Below are 14527 nucleotides of genomic sequence, written 5' to 3' on the forward strand. Positions count from 1 at the left end.
GTGGAGGCTTTGCTTTCGCTTTATTCTGTTTTTTAGGTTTCCATGAATAAATACTTTCATTCGCAGATAATATAGCCGCAAAATAAGCCCGAAGAAATAAAAATACGCGCGGACTATTTGCTACTACGGACTACTACGTATTACTCCGCCAATGGTAGAGCGGCAAGCCGCCACGGGACTGGGTGAAAGGCGCTCCACGCGTTGGTCGACTCCGCCTACCGTACGAGGCAGAATTAAAAAAAAAAGACGGGAGCCGGACGTTAATTCGATTTAATTGGGGAAATCGGCCACACACGGCATTAAGTCACTGTTTCTAAGAATGCTAGGAACGGGTAGATCGAGTTCCCGCGGCAAAAAGACAAGTTCAGATTTCTCTTCAGTGCACCTTTAATTCCCACTTGCCCCGTCTGCTGGCTTTGTGAATGTATCGACTTTTTTGACCACCAAGAAGTCCAAACTGGGGGGGGGGTTCACATAGAGGCAGCAATATACGATATATATTGTGCAATATGACCATTGCAGAGCTTCTAGGACATGTTCACGAAATTTCTGTGTAATTTGTGCACCACCTTCTTCAAGCCTTAAGAAAAAAAAACGTGCAATGAGTAAATACAGTATTTTAGGGCCTAAAATTTAGCTCAGCACCACAGGTTTCTTTTAAAAAATGATTGCCAGAACAGCAAGGAAATAAATATTCAAACATCTTGCTGAATGACAAAACCTTTCAAATCTGGTGACAGAGACCTGACAATACCACACACTGTGCGTAGGCCATGGATTCTAAATCTTTTTAGTCTTGGGGAACCCCAGTGGGCTTCAAAAGGTGCCGAGGAACCTTGCCTATTGAAGATGTAAAAAACAGCGCAGCGACAACGGACAAGACTGAAGGAAGAAGGACAGGCGCTGTCCTCCTTCCTTCAGTCTTGTCCGTCGTCGCTGTGCTGTTTTCTACATCTTCAATATGCACCAACTCGCTCAGTTTTCGATTCTTCTGCGGAACCCTGCCTGCTCTACCTGCTCAAGGTGCATGAAAAAAGTGGAATGCAGACAGGTGGCACCTCAAGAAACGCCCAAATTCAATTAAGAACGACAAGCTGCACGGTGAAACAGTCTGCAGTGAACAACAACAGAGTGATCAGTCCTAAAATAAAGCGAGCAAGGAAAAGGTGGGGGTTGAGGCATGCATGGATTTAGGCACCTGGGAAACTCCCAAAAAAAGCACTGCAAGAAACCCTGGCATTCTGCAGAACCCAGTTTGAAAACGCCTGCTGCAGGCACTTGTCAGAGTTGGGCGCAGTGCAAGCTTGATTGTACCATAAAGGGCATTGACAGACTCTTTCCCGGTCATTTTTTTTTTAGTTTATTTGAATAAAACGCCACACTCTGCAACCATTACAGTTACATAATGGCACTCAACTACACTGCTGAAAAAAAAGCTATCTTGCAAGAGAATGGAGAGGACATTCACAAGTTAATGGTGGAAATGCAGGTGAGTCACTGCCAGCATGCAAGCAATGTTGAGCAGCAGCAGCAGCAGCATCATCAACAAGAGCTTTGGACCCCATCGAAAGGAACCCTGTGCTGACAACAAAGTTCGTGGAGAAACGCTCACCACTTGTTCTATCTGCAGGACGAGCGTCTTCTTGTGGCCCTTGAGGCGACTGATGTTCTCCTGTTCCCGCTGCTTCTGCGAGAGGAGCTCCTGCATCCTCTGTTTCTCCCACTCCAGCTGACGCTGCCGCTCCATCTCCCGCCGTGCAGCCTGGCACAGCAAATAAACAGCAACGATATCCCACCGCCAATCCACGAGGCGGTGCAAAGCAGAAAATCCCCAATGCCAAAGCACGCCCAACATCTGATGACAAAATGCAAATTACACACATGCTTGCTATGCTGGCTCCAGTCAATCTCAGAGCCACGGGTTGTTGCATACATTCATAAAATTTTGAAATTCACCGCAGGGCAGAGCTGAGAATCCTATGGGGCAACAGTAACAAAATACCTATACAGTTGAATCCCGGTACAACGAACGCCGCTTCAACGAAATTTTCGCCACAACGAAGTAATTTGCATTCCCCGTGAAACCCCCATAGGACTTAATGTATTAAAATTTCCTCAAAAACGAAGTACTTTGCGAGCACGTGTTCGCTTCTACGAATTTTTTTTGCGAATTTTCGCGGGTGAGCGGCCCCTCCGTCTTGTCTTTCTTCAGAAGTTGAGTGCTGAAGAGCGACTTTCCCGTTCCCGCCGTTAATTTTTTTGCATCGCAGACTGTTGGGGGGGGGGGGGGGGGGGGGGGGGTACGCGCACTCAATCGCACATCCTCCTCGCGCACACCCTCGTGTGCTTTTTTTTTTTTTCTCCAGATGCCCACGTGATTTTTGAAGTGACGTCACGCCCCGCTCATTGGCTCTTTGCTGGGCTTCTTCGATTGATGTAGCTCGCTGTCATGGTGCTCGCGGTTTCCTGTCAAGCACGAAAGCGCGTCATGATCACTTGCTAGCGGTGTTGGCTGGTAAGCGTTCGCGGCCTCCAAGCGAAGAGGGGCTCCTCGAAAGCGCGTGTAAAATGCGCCAGCGCACGCCATCTGCTAGCGTTTCCGGCCGCGTCCTCCGTGGCCGCGTCGTCTGCTAGGCACCGAGCGCGTTTCAGGCAGTCTGTGTGGACCGGTGGGCGGAGCCATCGGTGGGCGGAGCTTCGTGTCCTGTCGGAGAAAAAAAAAAAAAAAAGGAAAACGCGAGAGTGCAGGAAGAAGCCTACTCCGCTTCACCATTTCTTCCTTTGTGTGTGCACCGTTTAGCGTGGTCTCGTCGCGTCTCTGCTCTGCTGAATTCCTAGGATGTCGCCGCCGGCGGCAGCAAGCCCGCGAGAGCGCCGTGGTAGCACGCAGCGGTGCAGATGCGATGAGGCCCGACGGCTCTCGAAACGATGTGGGGGAGGAGGCAAGTAGAGGAGGTGGTGAAAGAAGGAACGGAGAAGAGGAGGAGGAGAGGCGGCGTTGGGCGAGAAGAGAAGAGGAGGAGGAGAGGCGGCGTTGAGCGAGAAGAGGAGGAGGAGAGGCAGCGTTGGGCGAGAAGAGAAGAGGAGGAGGAGAGGCGGCGTTGGGCGAGGAGACATATGCAACGCCAGCCCGGGATCAGCCGACTCGTCTGTAATTTCTCCACAACGAAATTCCGCGACAGCGAAATTTTTCGTCCGCCCCGCCGATTTCGTTGTGGCGGGATTCAACTGTACTCTGTATTCGATGTGTTCCTCTGCAACTTAACCATCAACTGTGCTGCACAGTCAAGGTCAAACTACACTACTCTTAAAACACAAGTGCAGCTCTGACAGCAATGGCGACAAGGACAGCATCTCTTAAAAGAACAATCAAAATGTGATGAATGCAGAGCAGAGTTGTATATAACGCATCACATATTTTTAAAAATTTTGTAATTCATCCGTCACTTTTTTGAAATACTATTAACATTCTGGGTGATTCAATTACATTTTTCTGTAATCGATTGCCGGTGATAAGTTACTTTTTCTCCAAAAACAGTTGTAACTAATGGTACAGCTCTGATGACCTCAACCTGACGGCAAACACTGGTGCTAGCGGGAATGTTTCCTCCGTGACAGCGTGACAACGTACCGGCTGCAGAGAAGCATGGCATGCGATCATGTCCGGACCACAGCGGTGTCACCGCTATCTTCTACGGCAGTTTTTGTTCAGAGGTGTCACATGACCTCTCTATGACCCCTCTATAACCCCTCTATGACATGACCCCTGTCCTGTAAGATAGCACTGCAACTTACCTCCCACTACACACAACTCTGAGACTTCCACACAAAGCAGGGAGCAACAACGAAGCATGGCACTTCATACTGGACTTCGACACTAGCATCAAAGCATGGCGCAACAGCGAGCTGGTGTGCAAGTTTTTCGCAAGTTACAACAGTGTTCTTCCCTCCAGCGCATACAATGAGAGTGTGTGCATTGCGGCTGTTGATCTCTACATGTGGGAAAATTGGTGACGACAACTTCGAAACACAACTCCTCTTCAAAATGAACAATGTGCAATAAAGTATCAAGAAAACCACAGTACTTCATTGTAATCAGTAAATTCGCGTTATGGGATGGAAGGAAAATAACGCTACACTAATCAATTACTTTTCTGTAATTGTTCGATTACTTCTCTGGGGCTGTAACTAACCACTGCAATTAGTTATATTTCAGAAGGAGTAACTGTAATTGGCTACTTATTTTCCGTAATGTGTACAAGACTGATGCAGAGTGAACCGATATGGTAATCCGCCATGTAATGAGAACATGTCACACTGCAGCAGGGAATACAAATGCCATAAGCGCCAACGCCTGGTCATCACCTCTCTCTGCTCGAGGGCTTTCCTCCTCTGCTCCTCCTTCTCCTGCTCGAGCTCTCGCTGCCGAGCCAACTGCTTCTCCAGTTCGAGCTGACGTCGCCTCTCCTGCTCCTGCCTGCAAGACAGCAAGCGCTGTGAGCCGCGCATCATTTGCCAAGCACAAGGAAAAACAATAACGAGTATGGGGGCGCGGTTCCTAATCTCTGTAGCCCTGCAGCAGCTTTCTTAAAGGGACACTGAGGAGAAATTGAAGTTGGCTTGTATTGACAGAATACCCGCTCCTGATTACAAAAACGCCACTCATACTGACAACAAAGCTCTTGTAACGTAGAAAAGAGCAAGAACCAAAATACAGGTATCGCCGCCACAGGCCAAACTCACAAGTACAAGCGTGATGACGTCATAGGACAAAACAGTGTTGCTAGAACCAATGGTTCTAGGAACTCTAGGACCCGAGAAGCCACAAATCACTGAGGCGCAGCCAATGCATGCACAAATCTCCTTGTTCGCCAGATAGCGCCACGTGCCCGGCAGCTACGCGCACGCCTGAAGCATCGGGACCAATCAGCGCCTGCTTGCCGGCGGCAGGTGAGCTCCCGGTATTCCGCTAGCGGTAACAAGGCACACTGTATGCTAAAGGTGTCTATTTGCGAGAACTTCGCTGACGACTTCAAGAACAAGATCCATCGTAACGCTGGCAAAACGCCAGTGCAAACGAAGCGACTGTAGCGACGGCCGCAATAGCCGATAGATGCCTTCAACGTGCGGCCGGCAGTAGCTTTCTTTTCGGCTGCTGCTGGGCCGCTATGCTGGCCGCCAGAAATCACGGAGTCTGCATTACGTCATGTCACGTCATGTTTCTCGTCACTTAGTCCTGTGTCGTCATAGGAGAATCCCAAGTTTGAATCAGAGCGGCGGGAAAAACTTTTTCAACTTCGAATCCAAATTTCTCGGAAATAAATGCATCTTTCGCTGCCGGCCAAGTGGCAACAAAGCCATGAAATGCCGAACTGTCGGATTTTGCTATAAAAAAAATATTAATAGTGCTCTCCTCAGTGTCCCTTTAAGGAGCTGAGCAACCCAACACATCTTGGCAGTCTCCCTTTCTGTTGGACATGCACGCAAACTACAGCAAGCCGAAGCATGGTCCCTCAAAAAAATGCTCCAATTCAATAATACAGTAGAAACTCAATACGATCACGGTTCGCATGAATTCGTAAAATTACCTGGCTGAAGCACATTGTACAAAGTGCAGAATATTGGGTGTTCAAAACACTCACTCGCATCACTGTGGATTATACGAAGGTGTGGGCTGCAACCACACCCTCGACAACCAAGCGCTGCCCGGATCGCCAGTTGCGAAGTATGCCACTAGCAGCAAGTGGTGGCGTGCAGCCGAAAATTAATCTTGACAGCCACACACAGAAATGCGTGAATGTATTTCCTGTATTCCTTCATAAGGGTTTTGTCAGTTTAGGTGACATTTTTTTTGCAACCCTTCAAGATTCGCATCACAGATTCTACTGTAATGACAGACCGTACAAGTAAACAGTTAACTATAAGCAATTAGTTTAAAAATGGCCCCAAAATGAAGTGGGTAAAAGGAAGAGTAGGGGTTGAAGTTCACATTATTTTCGGCGCTCGAAGGACCCAAAGGAGTACTCCAAGGAGCGCGACAGGTTTTGCAGAACCCAGTTTGAGAACCCCTGAACTATATATCAAAATTAAGTGTCGAAAAGCTACACAGACAGCACAACCTGAGCATATTGGGATTCTGCTGGCACGGTTTTTGGTAAAATAGTACCCGCTACGTGCTCTAGGCCCGAGGGGAGTGTGGAGTACGCACCGTATCCGCTCCCTCTTCTCCTGCTCCTCCCGCTCTTTGCGCTCCCGCTCCTGCTGCTCCTTGCGCTGGCTCTCAAGCAGGGCCTGCCGCCGCTTCTCCAGCTCAGCCTGACCCTTCTCGAAGTTGGCCCGCCGCTTGTCCTCAAAGGTGGCCAGGTTCTTGTCCTCCATCGACAACTCGCCCGGCAGGCTGCCCAGCAACTCAGGCACAGGAGCACCTGCAATGTTTTCGGGGGCCCCCATGATGCTGGTAACTCTCGCCAGACCTCTAATACGAAACACTGATCTTAGATCTAGTTACCCACTTTGAGCCCACTCCTAACACAACTACTAACACCTTGCTCAGTTTTTTGTGCCGATTTCAAATATTAAAACTGCTTTTTCCATAAACAAATCAGTTTCTAACATAACCATTTTTAATTATTCATAGATTAGTCACCATGATCATCATCAGCCTGACTATGCCCACTGCAGGGCAAAGGCCTCTCCCATGTCTCCCCAATTAACCCTGTCCTTTGCCAGCTGCGGCCACTGTATCCCCGCAAATTTCTTAATCTCATCTGCCCACCTAACTCTGAGCCGCCCCCTGCTGCGTTTGCCTCCTCTTGGAATCCACTCCGTTACCCTTAAGGACCAGGTGCAAAAAAATGGCTCAATAAAAATTTTTAATGCGTGGCTATATCGTCCAATGAGTAACAAGTGGAATAGTCAAAACAGTTTCTCCATTTCACCCTTGCTAAAAATTTTTACAGCACTTGGAATAGCAACAATCAAGGCAGGAATAACATGCATTGATAACCTTTGCATTTTGTAAGCATGACTGAACAACTGTGCTTTGATTACTGCAAGTATTGTGCTTCCAGCTCCCTCGGCAAACAAAATGACATCTCTGTCTGCGTGAGATGCCAAGATATCGACACATTAAGACAGCAAGGTGTCCAAAATTTTCTAGCTGTTAACACATCTGCCTCTGTAAAAATCCAGCAAACATAGTGACCTAAATTTAATAATATGGTCATAATGCTGATTTCGAGAAGAAAAAAAGAAATTGGTAAAGTTGGAGAATAATAACTGTAGATCTCAAAAACGTCATTTCCTGAAAATCTATTTTTGGGTCTTTTTATGGTCCTTAAGTTACATAAACTTTAAATTACGTGTTCAGATACGCACATTTGCAGCTTCTTTGCTGAGTACTCCTATACAGCTTAGCAAACTGAGCCCATCTAACCAGAAAGTGCATTCTAATCTTCCAGTAGACAGCTATTGTGAACTGCTTTTGTCAAATCCCCTGCTGCAGATGAAATGAGCCATTAACTAATGGTCACCTCTATCAAACATATTTGGCTGCCAAAAATGATCCAACTATCATGCAAGGATAGCTTACAGCACAGATGACCTGTTTTCAACCATGAATGCCATGCGATGCATGCTAAAGCCTGACTGAAAGCTGTGAATAGTAGAAATTTGTATGAACATTTATCGCATCTCCGTACTGAACCTTCCCTACTGTCAGGTGCTGTCTGGTGTGCCTATTAGCGGGACTGAACCATCTCCTAGGAAAGCAAAAACTAAGAATAATCTAACATAGCCATATTCACTAATCAGCAAAGAACTCAGCACACCAACCAGTACTCGCAGTCCCTGCGTCAGTAATGCCACGGTGTGAAACGCAGAAAGTTAATTGGTTGAATGTTATTTCACTTCACTTTCCTGTGATAACCTGCGGTACCGGTCACTGACTGCTAGAAACAGAACCAGGTTCACAACTTGAATAATTAGTGTTACTGTGAGACTGATGGCTGCACGTAGCCAGAAAGACATCTGTTAGCAAAATTAAGATCAGAGGTTCCAAATAAAGTCAAACTAACCACACACACAGGCATACCGGTTACTTAAGTTATACAACACAACCAGCATTACGAATGTTGGCGCTGCACAAAATTAATTAACTGGAGTTTCAAATCACTTAAGAGTGGAATGCATTAGATTTCACATTTGCCGCAGCTTCTGCTGCAAATTCTGTGTGTGTTTGTGTCAATTTCTTTGCAAGTGTCAGTCTATCGATCACCATATTTGGACTGCTAGCCGTAGCAGCAGTTATCTCCTACGCACTGACTGAGCCGACATTTCCGTATTTCACATCTTATTAAATTTTTTATTTTGATTTTTTATCTAGGTTGCTGTCTAAAAACTAGGTTGCTCACAACCCAGTTGCAGGCTGTGATGACATCACAAGGTCACATGACCCTTCCCGAACAATCAGGAGTGGTCCAACAGGTCAGATTTCGATGATGTCACGTCACATGACATCTCTCGACCAATCAGCGAATTTCGTCCCAGACATAGGTGGGGTTTCGGTGTGGCAACTCTAATGCCAGCACATTAAAACAGCGAATGTCCCTTCCAAAGAAGACAAACGGGCACCTGATGACTGGACGCTGTCTGACCGCTTCCGCCGATATGAAGGCGGTATCAGGTCGAGAGGAAGTTTGGCTGGCAAGGTATCCCCTGCTTTCACACACTCCACCAAGTGCATGGCAAGAACGAACTCTTCGCATGTTAGCCGCCCATCAGAGTCTATATCAGACAGGTTCCTGGAAGAACAAGGAGCACCAATGAGTTAGTAATTATGCCACACTCCTGTTTAATAATCCTGGCCACAGCAGCTCTTGCCCTTACTCAAAATAAGCAGAAGCAATGTACATGCAAACTATGTTTACATTGCACTTGGAATTGGAATGAATACACAGACATCTGTAACGATGCGATCCAGTGCACGACTGCTAAGGACGGTTTTGCCGATGGCTTAGACTCTGCGCTTGCGACACGCAGCGCTGTTGGTGCAAGGCAGCTTTTGGCTGGCCCACTTTTTCACTCGCTTTATTTATGAAGGCGTAACTGACATCAGTTATACGCTCATTTTAATACGAAGTTATTCTGTCAGTGCTAACAGATAACAACATTAGACCTTTTATGACAAGCAGTGGCTAGTTACAAAACGTGCGCCGCAGCTGGAGAGGACATAATCGTCTTGATCATGATGTAGTTAGAGCCAAAAACGAGGACCAAGGTGGGAGAAAAACACAACACGACAGCTTTTTCGCACTTTTTTAAATCGTCTTCCTTTGAGTCACAGGCAAGCACCGCAGTAACTTTTCCTTTTTTTTCATTATTTTTTTCAACTTTTCATTTCGTTTACTTCTAGCTCGTGCAGTGGAGCCCTTACAGTTTCCCTGAAGCTGAAATGGGCGTTAAAGGTAAGGACTGGGGGTGTTCTTACCTTCCAACACCTTTTGATCTTTTTAGGAAAGCCCCATGGGCTCCCCTATACAAGCTAGAAGCAAACCATGCAGCCTGGTTACATTTGACAAAGACGGTACATCGCCACAGCCAGACACTCTTTACTTTTCTTTTTTTGAAAAAAAAAAAAACTTTACTATAACAGAACAAAAAAAGTACATCATCTATGGAGGGTGAAATGGGACTGCAGCTTCACTGAACTATATCCGAGATTTTACTATAAACCGAGTTTACTATAGCGGGATTCTACTGTACCCACATTGTCAACGCTTTGACCTGAGATTTCAAAATAAAATAGCAACAGGCATGACCAAAAATATGACAGGCAGCTCATGGAGCCCACAGAATCCTCTAATACTGTCACATACTAACTACTGTAGGTTTGTGCTTCTGTTCACAACTCACCATATCTGGGCAAGAACAGGCTGGGGCAGGCCTGACTGAAGGAGGATGGTGCGTGCCTGCCCACCGCCCAGAAACCCACTGCGGCTGCGGTCATGCGAGTTGAACAACTGAGTGTATTTGAGTTTTGACGGCTGGGAGACAGCCCACTCAGTGAGCGCAGGTGAGGTGGGGGCCGCGGGTGGCACAAAGGCGGCAGGGGGCGCCGGCTTTGGTGGAATGCCTACACCCATGGGTGGAACACCGACACTGCACAGAGCCACACAAAACATCGCCATGGAAAATCAAGTGTAAAAGAAAGCGACCTCCGCAAAACTTCCCCGATCACTCTGCCAACCTGATAAAACAAGAACACAAAGAACTGCACAGATATGAATCCAAACATTCCTGCAATTAACTGCATAATCATAGATAATACCCCCGCACTCCGCAAGGAACTTATGCTCTTGGCAAAGTATTACTATCATTAACAGTGTGGAGATGTCACAGACAGACCGTAGAGTCCCTACTTTCTACAGTGGTTTCCTCTCACAGCACTAAGTAGTACTGCCTGGTATACTGCAATAATTTGTGGCTCTTGTAGGGCTGCAATTGAGACATCACCCCAGAACAACCAGGGTCACGAAATGAAAAAACAGCACACACAGCACAACACAGTAGCACACCCAAAACAAAATGAGAAGTGCATGTGTGTTGGCACTGCGCCCACCACGAGTGATAGCAGAGATCAATCTCACCCAGGGATCATTCCCATTTGTGGCGCTGCAGGGTGAGGGGTGCCTGCCAAGGTGGGAGGGGAAGGAGCCACGGGAAAGGCAGGACCCGGCACAGGTGCTACCGTGCTGACTAGAGGTTGAGCCACGGGTGAACCCACAGACTCTGCAAGGGAGACCAGGCATCAGAAAGCGCCAACAGTGCCTCAAACCTAAACAAGGGACTAGTGTGTGTTTTGGCGCAACTCCCTACAATGGTGGGAAACTTTATAGCAGAGCAGCGGTAGCAATGAAATTTCACCTAAGCACACAGGCAGATTTGCGGATGACTCTTGAAGAGAGTGGTTGAGGGGAGGGTCCTAGTTACACAATGCATTTAACTTATTTTTGAAAAAAAAAAGGGGGGGGGGGGGGGGGGTTGGAGAGGGCTGCTCTCTTAATTTTCCGAAGAAAACTGTGCACTGAGGTGGAGGGGGAATCCGCCCCTGCCTGAGCTCAATTGTACATCTACAAAACAAAGTTAAAGTTGTACTGCTCAAAGTTTAAGAGTAGCGACATTCAGCTCATAATTAACAGAGGTTCTGTACAGAAAAAGTGTGCTAATTTGACCCTCGTTAATTTGGGAATCTGGATAATTCGAACCGCTGGCTTGGGCCCGGGCAACACGCACGTAGGTTTGTAGCATCAACACTTGCTAATTCGGATGCTATGAGTCTCGCACTGGTTAATTTAAATGGCCCCCTGAAGGGATGCTGCGTCCAGATATGAATGACGTGGCAGGAAATTGTTGATATAGTGTAACTCAAAACCTGAGTTGCGTACTGCACAGTCACTTGCACACCTCTGACAACGTGAGCAGGGGCGATGAAAAACGTAGCAGGGGCGATGAAAAACGGACAGTCACGTCACCAAATATAGTTCGACCAGTTAGTTTTGGACTTGCTTTTCTGAGCTTCATTCCAGTCCACAGCAACATCACATATCGATAGCCCATGCAACAGCAAACTAACCACACCCAGCTTGACCATTCAGAGTTCTAAACATCAAAATACATGTTGCTGTTTATGTAAGGATAAGACACTAGGTTCTATCAGAGCAAGAAGATTGACAACCTTCATCAAGAGGAAGAGAAGATTTTTGCATGTTTATGAAGTACACCACAGGGCAACACTCCCAATTAATTCTGACCACCTTGGTTCTTTAACACGCTATAAAATCTCACTAAACGAGCATTTACGAATTTCTTCTTTTCTCAAATGCAGCCTGCACAGCTGAGATCAAACCCATAAACTCAGGCCCAGCAAGAAAATTCCACAGGCACAGAGTCACTACCACCACCCGATTAATCTCTTGCACCTCACCACTGTCGGTCTAGTCTAACCAGCTGAGTAACCATGTGGACTAGGAAAGCATAACTGTAGCTATTAAAAGCTTACAACACAGACACCTATCAACCAGAATTGGTGCTCACCAAGAGGGGGCCCAAAAGATGCGGCAAAGTTTGTGGTGGGAAATGCTGTTGGTGATCGCAAGGTGGCTGGCAAGGTGGTGGGCAGTTCAACGCCCTTCAGCTTCATCTGGATTAGGTGCAGGGCTACGGCAAATTCATGCTGGTTTATCCTGCCATCCGCATCCATGTCGGCCAGGGACCTGCAGCAGTCAACGTGCAACAAAGCCAGCAATGAAAGGATTGAGAGGAAGCACCAATTTTAGAACCACTGGCATACTTGATGCTCAGGTTGATGTCCCACTTCCTCTCAATCAAAATAGCACACCATATGTTATGAGCACATATTGAGTGTCTTTAATGTGTACCAAGACACATCATTTATGTTAGAAACCATATAAATTTTCTGAACAACAAGGCAAAAACAAAGCATCCCAATCTGCTAATGCATGGATTGTAAGCCCTCTAAAACTAGAATTCATAACCACTGACATGACACAAAAATCAATATTGCTCTCATAGATATCACTTTACTAAGATGACGACTGATTACAAGCACCAAAATCTCAAGAAATGAGCTTCACAAATGCAGGTAAGTAATAAATGACGCAAAGACTTAAAAATTAGATTAAAGTCACGCTCATAAAATCTGCAGAGCTACAGCATGCGGTACTCACCATACTTTGGCAAGAACTGCAGCAGGTAAGCCAGACTGCAGAAATAGCTTCTTGGCTTGTTCACCTGAAATGGCATCACAGAAGACACAATCACTGAACGTTAATACTATGGCTGTTGTAGGCTAGAAATAGGGCCAAGAGGGGAACCCAGTTGTCAGAGAACCTTCACAAATACGGCAAAAAGGACCTCAAGGTAAGAGTACAAAAAAAAAAAAATGCAGTCTCCGTGTCACCCACACACCTGTTATAAATCCTCCCACCGGCTGCATCTGACGAAACTGGGCATCGAACTTAGCCCGAGATTCCGGTGGAATCACCCAGGGATCAAAACCTGCCATTGTGTCGCCGATTCAGTCAGCCTGACAAGGCAAAGGTCACATCCTGGAAATAAGGTATCACACAATTCCAATCACATACAAAATACTGGGCAAACTTTGGTGACACATAATGCTCAACTTCATGAAGCAGTGCCTAGCACCACAATCCCGCCATTTGAATGCAAGCATTCTAATGCATGACTAAAGAAGTAAGAGCACACATCACAACAATTCTGTTATAAAAAATTTAAAAAAAAAAGTAAGTTCCACGACCTACAATACGTTCCTGCTCTCGAAAATCATGCGACCAGAAATGCATTGCAGAAGAACTTGCTTTGGGGCTAGCCATTCTGAACTCCGACCAGAAATGATAGTAAACAAGTGGTTAGCTTGGCCACTATTAGGTCTCTGGCAAAAAGTCAATACGAGCAATCGCGCACTGGTTTCAACAGGATACAAGATAAGAGTGTCCCGCAGGTGTTTCGTATGAGTTTCACGCACTAGTTTGTTTCAAGGTCACAACAGATGATCGCGTTTGATGTTTACGCTTTCTTTTTTTTCTAGTCGCTCTATTTTACACGACTTCGCTCCAAACAGGCGCCCTTTCCTGGTTCTTGCACAGTTACCGTTTCGTCCGCACTTTCAGCCAATACACTGCACGGATCCATGCACCTTGCTGGGTTTTAGACGTCACAGAGTTAAATGGCTTCGGGAATAAACAATACTACGTGGGCCCACTTCCTCGTCTCTGAGGAGCCGCTATTCGCAGGCCTCAGAGACATGAAAGGGGGCATTAGCCAAAGGAAACAGGAAGATCGGTCACACGAAACGAAAGCTGTGACGTGAACACCGAAAATTGATTGAAATTCGTATCGGCTCGTCACACCGTTTCTGGATCACAAACTGGATAATAGAGTACCTCGATCGCAAATCGGACCACAGGCATCTGCACAGCGCCTACACAAGCCAACGCGGACAGCTGCTAGACTCCAAATGCTTCACAGCAAAATCGGCCACAATACTTTACACGAAATGGTGACGACCGAACGCGAGCAGTGGGCGCATCAGCGAAGCCGGCAAAATCGATCGCACTTCAGGGGCTAGTTCTAGCGCCGCACAGCAACTGACGCCTGCGGTGACCTAATGTCCGATAAACCGTGAAGCACGTTGAATTTTACAAAAGTTGTAACGAGGTAAAACCCGCCACGAAACGCCCATATTTTGAGTGCGATGTGTTGAGCAGTCAGAACTAGGCTTAAGTTGGTACGGTGGAAACGATGTTTGCAGGTTCCAAGCACCACTTCACGCCACACGGACTTAGCTTACCAGGCTGAGTAGTGCCCTCCGTCAAAGCCACATTGCCCAGAGGCTGGGTAAATGTCCCTGGTGTAGGCACATTTATCTGCTGTGTTATGAATGAATAAATCCCATATAGCGCCGTCAAAAACACCGCCCATCAACTGA

At 46.8% G+C, this 14527-nt stretch overlaps 1 protein-coding gene across 5 annotated transcripts in view; it reads right to left on the reverse strand.

Moving 5' to 3' along the window:
• Positions 1–14527, reverse strand: part of LOC149359162 (intersectin-1-like) — an 86188-nt gene extending 71661 nt beyond the window's left edge. For all 5 annotated transcript variants that reach the window (XM_089571410.1, XM_089571409.1, XM_089571408.1 and 2 more), the window contains exons 1-10: positions 14390–14527; positions 12988–13127; positions 12747–12810; positions 12094–12272; positions 10647–10788; positions 9913–10158; positions 8632–8801; positions 6209–6425; positions 4366–4477; positions 1613–1762 (exon numbers count right to left, since the gene is read on the reverse strand). In XM_089571410.1, coding sequence (XP_089427536.1) covers positions 1613–1762; positions 4366–4477; positions 6209–6425; positions 8632–8801; positions 9913–10158; positions 10647–10788; positions 12094–12272; positions 12747–12810; positions 12988–13084 — 1377 coding nt within the window. In that variant the 5' untranslated portion in view covers positions 13085–13127; positions 14390–14527. The remainder of the gene's footprint in view (positions 1–1612; positions 1763–4365; positions 4478–6208; positions 6426–8631; positions 8802–9912; positions 10159–10646; positions 10789–12093; positions 12273–12746; positions 12811–12987; positions 13128–14389) is intronic.

The sequence above is a fragment of the Amblyomma mixtum genome, chromosome 2 (genome assembly GCF_055824585.1).
Source record: "Amblyomma mixtum isolate Tamu chromosome 2, ASM5582458v1, whole genome shotgun sequence".
Taxonomy (NCBI): Eukaryota; Metazoa; Arthropoda; class Arachnida; order Ixodida; family Ixodidae; genus Amblyomma; species Amblyomma mixtum.